The sequence below is a fragment of the Panthera leo genome, chromosome F3 (assembly GCF_018350215.1).
Source record: "Panthera leo isolate Ple1 chromosome F3, P.leo_Ple1_pat1.1, whole genome shotgun sequence".
Classification (NCBI taxonomy): Eukaryota; Metazoa; Chordata; class Mammalia; order Carnivora; family Felidae; genus Panthera; species Panthera leo.
In genome coordinates, this window is record NC_056696.1 from 68,004,637 (window position 1) to 68,014,286 (window position 9,650).

The window sequence follows — 9,650 nt, forward strand, 5'->3', positions numbered from 1 at the left end:
ACCAGCCTCCCCCCGCCCCATGCAGTCAAAAATCCACGTATGACCTTTTGTTTGCTTTTTTTTAAGTTACTTTATTTATTTTGAGAGAGAGCGCAAGCTGGGGAGGGGCAGAGTGGGGAGGGGGGGTGGGGAGAGAATCTCAAGCAGGCTCCACACCCAGCACAGAGCCCGACTCAGGGCTCAAACCCGTGAACGATGAGACTGTGACCTGAGCCAAAATCAAGAGTCGGACACTTCATTGACTGAGCCACCCAGGCGCCCCTAAAAAAGCCACATGTAACTTTTGACTCCCCAAGAACTCTACTAATCGCTTTTTGTTGACCAGAGCCTTCCTTACTGATAACATAGCCCACTAACCTATATTTTGTATGTTACATGTATTTATATACTTCGTGCTTACAATAAAGCTAGAGGAAAACAATGTTAAGAAAATCGTAAGGAAGGTTTTTACAGTACATCTACAGTCCTGGACCATATTTATCCAAAAAAAAAAAAAAAAAAAAATCTGCATTAAGTCAGCCCTGTGCCGTTCAAACCATGTTGTTTCAAGGGTCAACAGTATAGGTTTTATTTCCTTTAGTCCTTCAGCTTTATACATTTCCCCTCCACAAAATAAAGTGAATCTGGAGAGACAAGGCTGTCACAAAGCTAGTTTCAGGACTTGGGAAAAACACAACAGGATCCAAGAGCTGGGCACGCTCCCTCGTGGTGTCCTCACGGTCTAGCATGGACGGTCTTCACCGCGAGCCTGCGGCCGTGCTCTCTGTACCCGTTGATTAGATTTTACGTTCTCCTGGGTGGACCTGGGTGGGACCAGTGGACGCCTGACAGAGCTCATGCTGGCCTCGTCTAACTAACCTCTCCTGTGCCTTCCAGGTGACTGTGTGTATTTGATGCGGGACAGCCGGCGCACCCCTGACGGCCACCCGGTCCGCCAGTCCTACCGACTGTTGTCACACATTAATCGAGACAAACTTGACATCTTTCGCATTGAGAAGCTTTGGAAGAATGAAAAGTAGGTGTTGAGGTCTTCACTGTCTCCTTCCAGCAAAGAGCTGAATACTGGCCAGGGTCTTGCCAGTTGACTGACCCTGACCCTCTCTCTGCCCTAGAGAGGAGCGGTTCGCCTTTGGTCACCACTATTTCCGCCCCCACGAGACCCACCACTCCCCCTCTCGCCGCTTCTATCACAACGAGCTGTTTCGGGTGCCGCTGTACGAGATCATTCCCTTGGAGGCCGTGGTGGGGACCTGCTGTGTACTGGACCTTTACACGTATTGCAAAGGTGAGTGACCCGAGCTGCCGAAGAAATGACCTTCTGTCCCCTGTTCCTCGATGTGCAGCTGCCACTCCATTCTTCTTGTCTCCGTGTGATGAAAAGAGTCCTCAGGCTAGCTGTGAAGCTTGAGAGAGCTGAACGTTACATCGTTTCTTTCTTTTACCTAGTGCTTGGTATTCAGTGGCTCTTAATTCCTTGCCACCCCCCCCCCCCCCCCCCCCGCCTTTTACTTATTTAGTTAACATTTCTTCCTTAATATCACATGCTCAGCATCCCATTAGTACTGTCGGAAGGTACGTTCTTTCACCCGCCCACTCCAGAGTCCCCAAGGCCATCAGCAACTCTGGACATTCAACCAACCAACCAGAACAGTGCAACGGTTTTATGAGCTCCATGGCCAACAGTGTAGGCTGTGGAGTCAGTCCATTTTCAAATCCCAGCCCCACCGCTCGTTACTTGTGCGTCCTCGGGCAGTCACTTAGTCTCCCGGAAGTAGGGGCTAGCCCCTGTCACAGCATTCTGTGAAGATGAAGCGAAGTGACACTCTACGAGCACTTGGGCCAGTTGGGCTCCCGGTGTGAGCTCCCACGTGCTCACCTGTCTCTTCCAGGCGCTCGGCTGCCTCACCTTCTTGGTATCACAGCAGCGTTGGCTGCTTGGGGCCCATGGTTCTGGGGACTGTGTCCCCCGGTTGTGAAGTGTTTATTTCCAGGGGCACCCAGCGGGCTCAGTTGGGGTCATGAGTTTAAGCCCCGCATGGGGCATAGAGAGGACTTAACGTAAGTAAATATTTACTAAATAAAATGTTTGTTTCCAGATGTGCTCCCTTCCTTTACACCTTTATACCTGCCCTTCTTCTCTGCTAACGTCCCCACACTCTGCTCTGTCTTCTCCGTCATGCCGGTAGCCGTGCTCCCACATTCCTGCAGCACCTGAATAAGCTGCCCGTCTGGTACCTTCCCGCCCTGTCACACACCCACGCACGCACCCATCTGGGGACTCTCCTTCCTTCTGCAGTCATCAGAGGCCTCTCGGAATTGCCATAGCATCCCCTCTTCACGGTCCCGCTGCCCTCCCAGTGGTGTGGTGTCATCTCTGGGCAGCTCGGGGAGAAGGGAGGGAGACGGGAGGGTTCTTTAGCAGTATTTGAACTCCTAGGGAGACCCAAAGGGGTGAAGGAGCAGGACGTGTACATCTGTGACTATCGGCTCGACAAGTCCGCACACCTGTTTTACAAGATCCACCGGAACCGCTATCCCGTCTGCACCAAGCCCTATGCCTTTGACCACTTCCCCAAGAAGCTCACTCCCAAGAGAGATTTCTCGGTGAGTCTCCGTCCTTCCACCTGTCCGTGTCCAGGCCGCGCAGCTCACGCGTGCCGCTCCGTAGGGTGGGGAGCCTGCTTCCTCATCTTGTTCCTCTGTCCCGGACTGCGGGAACCGGGCAGTTGGGATTTCTAGACAGCATAAATACATTTCTACGTTTCTTCTGCATTTCCTGCCGTGGGCTGTTTCTCGGGAGTTGTCGTCTTCCGTGTCGCAGTCGGGTTTCCCTCTTTTTTCTTTCTCACCTCTTTACAGTCTTAGCCCTTGAGCCCCCATCGTAGTTTTTTGTTGGGTTTTTCACATCCATAATTTTAAGAAGTGGAATTAGCAAACCCAGAGAAAACGTCAGTGAAAACAATTCAGTGGTTTTTCCTTGTATCTTTGCATTGAAAATGTAAGACACCATCATTATATAAAATGTGAAAACTACAGAAGCATTAAGAAAAAGTTGTACATTATCCCACTGCCCAGAAAATAATGGAGTTATTAACATTTTCATTTTCTGCCTTTCTCCTGTGTTTTTTCTTTCACTGTCGTGAACATACTCCTCCATACGGTTATTTTGTGCCATTCATCTTCCCACAGAGGCTTTGGTTGTCCCCCCGTCTACCTACTAAAATGAGACCCAGGACTAAGCTGCTCATCCTTGACCCTGCTTTCTGTGGGCTTGTCCAAAACCGTGGCCATCCTCCTAGAATGGTTAGAAACCGTCTAGCCAGAAAGCAAGCATTCATGCCCCTGCTTTTCCTATTCTTGTTTTTGGATACCTCTGAACAGTATTTTATATTCTGCCCGCCTCTCATCTAGACTTCTTTGGTCTTGCTTGCTCGGGCAACAGCTCACAGGTTAGCTTTGAAGCCCCAACTTTCACTACTTAAACATCAGGATGGGGCAGACAGGACCGGAAGTCCGTCCCTCGTACTGTCGTCGCGGGCTCACGAGACCCCAAAACCACCGTAGCCTACAGACCGATGGAAGTACTGAACTTCAGACCTTACGACCCAGCCGCCCAGCCCTCACCCAGTGAGGGCCTCAGCCCTGTGTTTTCTTCCTGTTTCCTTAGCTGCCCCCCTCCCGCTCCTTGTCCTGAGTTGGCCCCCGGCCGCCTGGTCCAGCTTCGCCAGCCTCTGCCGTAGACTTACCACTTCCCTTTCTTTGCAGCCGCATTACGTCCCAGACAACTACAAGAGGAACGGAGGGCGGTGAGTCCCATGGGGACGTGAGGGGCCTGTAGGAGGCGGCCCACGGCTTGGGCAAGGGGACCGCCATCCACCCGCTCAGCCATACCTGAGGATAGGGACCCTCTGACAGGGTGACCCAGGGGAGGGCCTAGCTGACAGGAGGCACGGTCTCGTCACGGAGCTGGAGGCAGGGCAGGGAGGGAGGCTCACAAGGAACAGGAATAGAGAAGGAGAAGATTTGGGACAGAACTCTAGACAGATTCAGAAAAGTCCCTTTTCAAGGTTTCTGCGAGCTTTTCTCATTACCCGAGGTGTTCGGTTCCTGGGACCTCAGTCAAGGGCGTGCTGTCAAGCCTCTGCAAGTGCAGGGTTTTGCCGAGCACTGTGCGCATGTGGCTCTGATTTGTCCTGGTTTTGTGCACGAGATGCTTGTTCTGGGAGAAGGGGCACCAGAGGCCTTCCTTCAGTTTCCTTTTCTGTTGGATGGGGGCCTGCCGCCCGCTGTACCGACGTCATGGCTTCCCCTGAGGGGGACGTCCTAGACCGCACATGGGGGGGGGTGGGGTACAGGAAAGGAAATGCTCCGTATGAAGTCTTACTGGAGTCAGACTGTGGGCCTCACGGCGCTGGGCCAAACCTCGCTATGCTCACGACGCAGTCAGAACTAGCTAAGCAGTGTTACCAGCTCTGGTACAGTTTGTGGATTCCTTGGATTTCCTGAAAGAAGGAAATTGTATTTTATAAGCAGAAAACAGATTTCAGAGAAAGGTGGTGATTTGTGCAAATAATAATAAAGTCACAGCCAGCGCCAAGACTCCAAGAGCTAGACTCAGGGTCTGAAGCCACCTGAGGTGCCTCCCCACCGCCCCACCCCCGCCTCCCCTCTGCTCCCCTTCCCTCCCCAGTGCCCTCGTCAGCCTTAGTCTAAATTCCCACCTCTGCCTCACAGGTCCTCCTGGAAGTCTGAGCGCCCAAAGCCGCCCCTGAAAGACCTGGGCCAGGAGGACGATGCTCTGCCCTTGATTGAAGAGGTCCTGGCCAGCCAGGAGCAAGCCGCTGAGGAGATGCCCGGCCTGGAGGAGCCGGAGCGGGAGGGGGCCGCCGCAGAAGCGAGCGAGGGCGAGAAGAAGGCGGAGGAGAGCAGTCCGGAGCCGGCGCCTGCCTGTACCCCCGAGCAGCGACGGCACAGCCAGCGGGAACGACTCAACCAGATCTTGCTCAATCTCCTGGACAAAATCCCCGGAAAAAATGGTAAGAAGACTCCGGCTCATGTCTCGGGTTTAAGAGAAAGGGGAAATGAGTGCGGAAAGAATGGAAAAGAACAGCTTACGATTACTTGCCCGGAACGGAAAGTATCCTGTGCAAACCTCGCGGTTCTTTTGCGGGCCCGCATCCTGTTGCATGTCGGGAATGGATCTGCGGGTGCGGAGACGGTCCCCCGGAGAACTTCCCTCCCAGGCAAGGCCCGATGCGTTCACAGGCTGGAAAAGGAGTCCCCGGGCTCCAGTGCCCTCCCTCCAGCTCAGATGCGGAGGGAGGAGTGGGGGGCGGGGATTCGATGAGCCTCCTTGGTTCTGTTTTCAGCCATCGACGTGACCTACCTGCTGGAGGAAGGATCCGGCAGGAAGCTCCGAAGACGCACTTTGTTCATCCCAGAGAGCAGCTTCCGGAAGTGAGCCTCAGAGGAGGAGGTCAGGCATCCGCCGTCGGTGGAGCTAACAGTCCTGCCTCTTGTTCCGAGTGTAGACAGGGGTGGGAAGGGGCCGTGTCATTGGCATCAGGTACTTAATAAACCTTGGAGCTAGTGGAGGGGGAGAGGAAGGCGCCTGTATAAACACTCCCGTTTAACTTGTTTTCCTCTCCATTGCTTCGCCCTGAGGGTTCGAGATGGGAGGAGGACAGCGCACACTGGGGGCGGCCGTGGGGGTGGCCAGAGTCTTGGTACTTTTATAGCACTCGCCTCTCCCTCCAGCTTGGGTCTCTCTGTGTCACCCTCTGACCCCACAGGCACTGCTGCGAAGCTGCTTCCTTGTCCCCACGTGTAACTCCCCGTCGGCGGGAGGGGGTCCCTACCCGCCCCGGGCGTCCGTTCTCTGTGGGCTCCAGGAGCTACCCTAGAGACCTACAACAGAAACAGCTGCTGGGGCCTCTTTCCAGATGGATCCTTGACTGGGAAAGTTTCCTCGTCCAATCAGGTCCAAGTAAAACGTGAATTGACAGGTCAAAGCACTTGTATCTGCGGCCCTTTTCCCTCCCTCTCCCCCCCAGAATGTAACCACGGACTAGGGAAGGCCCCCATGGGGTCAGCAGGGCACAGAACTCATTGTAATGATTTTTGTTTTAACTTCATACCCTGCCCAACCTATCTTTTTCTAACGAGAAGGCCAGGCCCCCCGCCAGCGCCTCACCTGTGCCGTTCACGCGCTGTGGCTCTCGGGCGTCTGCTGTGCCGCGAGCGGACATTCGTCTCAGAATAGCCTCGTCGTAAAACCTCCGTACACGTGGACCCTAAACCGCCCCCCCAAAGTCACTACACAGACTGTTGAGCAGTGTTCGCCTAGCAGAGTATTTGTCGTGAGTGTACATTATCGATTGAAAACACTACTCCTGTTTTCCTCATTGTACAGTTTTCAGTGTCCACCTCTTAGAGACCGTGCTTGCCCACCCGCCGGCCTGGGTCCTCCGCCCTCCTGATGACCGCACAGGGGGGAGGGCACGGGCGTCTGCTTCCTTCCCAATCTCTTGGCCAGAACTTCCCAGACAATACTGTCTCTTTAAAAATGAAATTTAAAAAGCTTTGCTTTGTTATCTTCTCAGACATACATATGCATATACGTTTTAGATGTTCTTATAAGAGAAAAGATGGTTTTTAAATGTGCCAAGTTGTGTGTGTATATATATATGTATGTATGTATGTATATATATATATATATCTGCCGCGTGACTAGGAAGCAATACAGTAGTAACCCCATCCCATTACTTTTCTCCAGTCCCGGACCAACGCTGTCCTAGCTGCACATCTCCCCCGATGACGACGCTCTGACTTGTTTAGGTAGAAACATGGACACCTTCCATTCCATTCAATCTTTTTTTCTTTTTCTCCTTTCTGTGTCAATCTTGAGGAAAAAAAAAAAAACAAAAACAGAAAAAAAAAAAAAACAAAACAAAAGAGACAGGGGAAGCCAAAGATCCCCTTGAGCAGAGAAAAAGCAGAATAAATATTTTATTAAAGAAAACAGAGAATTAAGAAACTAGTTTGGAGTATTTTCTTACCGTAGAGAGGCGCTGTACGTTACGACAAGACCTGGGTGCGAGGTACTCACGTGTGGAGCTGGGAACGCCGCATGTCCAAGGCCCGGCTCAGTGGCTTCCTTTGGTTTTCGTTGCAGGGAGCTGGGTGGGAGGGAGGTGGGAAATAGGGGCACTTTGGGGTGGGGGGTCTCCTTTTAGTCAAAAGCAGGAAAATGACAAGAAAGAGATTAAAATTCAATATTTCCTTGACTAGTGTTAAACACTAAAATTTTAAAAAAGACGAAAAAAGAAAAAAACTTTGTAAAATGTGAGAACAGAAGCAAAAGACACTACGCTCTGTCATTTTATCTTTCTTTTGTTGAAAGACTAAAAACTGAAATGTTTTTTAGACAATCAAATGTTAGGTAAGTGCAAAAACTTGTTTTTTCTTACTGGTGTAGAAATTAATGCCTTTTTTTATTTTTCGGTTATTTTATAATAATGAAATAAAAAGAACCCCCTAGCTGCCAGGCGGGTTTTGGTGTTTGAAACGCGGGGCAACGCACTACATCGCTGCGAATAGATACAGAGTTAGTCTGCATGTCTGTAGGCCGTGTGATTGCGGAAAATATAAATGCTGCTAATATATTTCCTTTTTACAAAAGCATATCTAAATAGATGATTGTTTTGATGTTAATCTTTGTAAATTATGTATTACCAATTTTAACATTGGATGTAATTGCAGAAAAAGCTTGCATCTCAATCCTTGAAAGTCTAGTATTAAATGGAAAAAACTTTTCCTAACAACAGAGTGGTGAGCGTGCCATTCTTTCCCTCTTCCCTATCCTCATCTATCTTCCAGGATCTTCTCCTGCCTGTTTCCAAAGAGGTCTTTTTCACACCGCAGCACCAGCATCCTGGGCCCCCTAGGAGCGCACTCACCAGTGCCAACTCCTAGGTGAAGCCATTTCCTCAACATTGGGATCTTTTCGGTCTGAGCCCAGCCCAACCAATCAACAGAACGATCGTTTCCCCTTCTGTCCTTGCACACATGCACGCGCACACACATGGCCTCGTTTGATACCGCCTCCAAGGCTGGCGACAGTAACTTCAGGCCACCGTGCTAGACCGTGTCATCAGAAGCAGTCGACGTGTACACATTTATTAATCTTCACAATGGCCCTTTCAGGTCGGTACCAAAACCCAACGTCCCACATGAGGGACTTAAAGCAACAGGTTAGCGATAGTAACTTGCCCAGGGCCATCCGGCTAGTTAGACCAATGACCCTCGTGACAGCTCTGTAGTTCCTACTCCCATTTCGTAGACATGAAAACGGAGTCTCAGCAGCTTGCCAGAGATCACCTGGTACCTAGTGTTGGGCTCGGAATTCCAAAATCTTCATGTTTATCTCCAAATAGAAAGGTGTCCAATAGCCGAGTGTGACCCTACTAATGAGGAGGATAAATCCACTCCGGCCAACGACGGAAACACCTGACAAAATGTCATCCCAGACCTAGGTCACCACTGAGGCTCGAAGTCCAGAAGCATCAAGACCTTTGGCTGCATTCCCAGGATGCAAGGGTAGTTCAATATTTGCAAATCAATCAACGTGATACAGTACGTCCACAAGAGAACGTATAAGAACCACGTGATAATTTCCATAGACGCAGAAAAAGCATTTGACAAAGTACCATTTAATCCATTCATGATTAAAAACCCTTAACAAAGTAGGTTTAAAGGCAACATACCTCAACCTAATAAAGGCTGTATGTGAAAAACGCATAGTAGACATCCTACTCGATGGTGAAAAAGTGAGAGCCTTTCCTCTAAAGATCAGGAACAGGATAAGGATGTGCACTCTTTACCACTTTTAGTCAACATAGTACTGGAAGTCCTAGCCACAGCAATCAGACAAGAAAAAGCAATCAAGGCATCCAGGTTGATGAGAAAACAGGAACACACACTATTTGCAGATGACATTATACTATTATATAGAACACCTGAGAGACCACCAAAAAACCACTAGAACCGATAAATGATTTTGGTAAGGTTACAGGATACAAAATCAATGTGCAGAAATACATTGCATTTCTACACACTAATAATAAGGCAGCAGAAAGATTAATAATCCCCCCCCCCCCAAAAAAAAATCCCATCTACAATTGCACCAAAAACAAAAACAAAACCTAGGAATAAACAGAAGGAGATGAAAGACCTGTACTCTGAAAACTACAGAACACTGATGAAAGGAATTGCAGAGGACATGAACAAATGGAAAGATTCCACGCTCATGGGCAGGAAGAATAAATATGGTTGAACTGTCTGGACTACTCAAAGCAATCCATGGATTTACTGCAGTCCCTACCGAAACACCACCAGCATTTGGCACAAAACTAAAATAATCCCAAAATTTGTATGGAACCACAAAAGACTCTGAATGGCCAAAGTAACCTTGAAAAAGAAAAGCAAAACTGGAGGTACCCCAATTTTAGATTTCAAGATGTGCTACAAAGCTATAGGAAAACAATGTGCCCAAAGCAGACACAGATCAGCGGAACAGAGAGCCCAGAAATAAACCTACCATCATATGATCAATTTAATCTTCGACAAAGGAGGCAAGAATATACAATGGG

The 9,650-nt window shown here is 49.7% G+C and overlaps 1 protein-coding gene across 7 annotated transcripts in view; it reads left to right on the plus strand.

Moving 5' to 3' along the window:
• The window catches only part of ASH1L (ASH1 like histone lysine methyltransferase), a 191,952-nt gene extending 184,129 nt beyond the window's left edge, over positions 1 to 7,823 (plus strand). For 5 of the 7 annotated variants that reach the window (XM_042926085.1, XM_042926084.1, XM_042926089.1 and 2 more), the window contains 6 exons: positions 877 to 1,015; positions 1,113 to 1,285; positions 2,438 to 2,604; positions 3,766 to 3,806; positions 4,735 to 5,036; positions 5,370 to 7,823. In XM_042926085.1, coding sequence (XP_042782019.1) covers positions 877 to 1,015; positions 1,113 to 1,285; positions 2,438 to 2,604; positions 3,766 to 3,806; positions 4,735 to 5,036; positions 5,370 to 5,461 — 914 coding nt within the window. In that variant the 3' untranslated portion in view covers positions 5,462 to 7,823. The remainder of the gene's footprint in view (positions 1 to 876; positions 1,016 to 1,112; positions 1,286 to 2,437; positions 2,605 to 3,765; positions 3,807 to 4,734; positions 5,037 to 5,369) is intronic. The other 2 variants (XR_006199097.1, XM_042926088.1) reach the window with 2 other exon arrangements.
• The last annotated feature ends 1,827 nt before the right edge of the window (positions 7,824 to 9,650 follow it).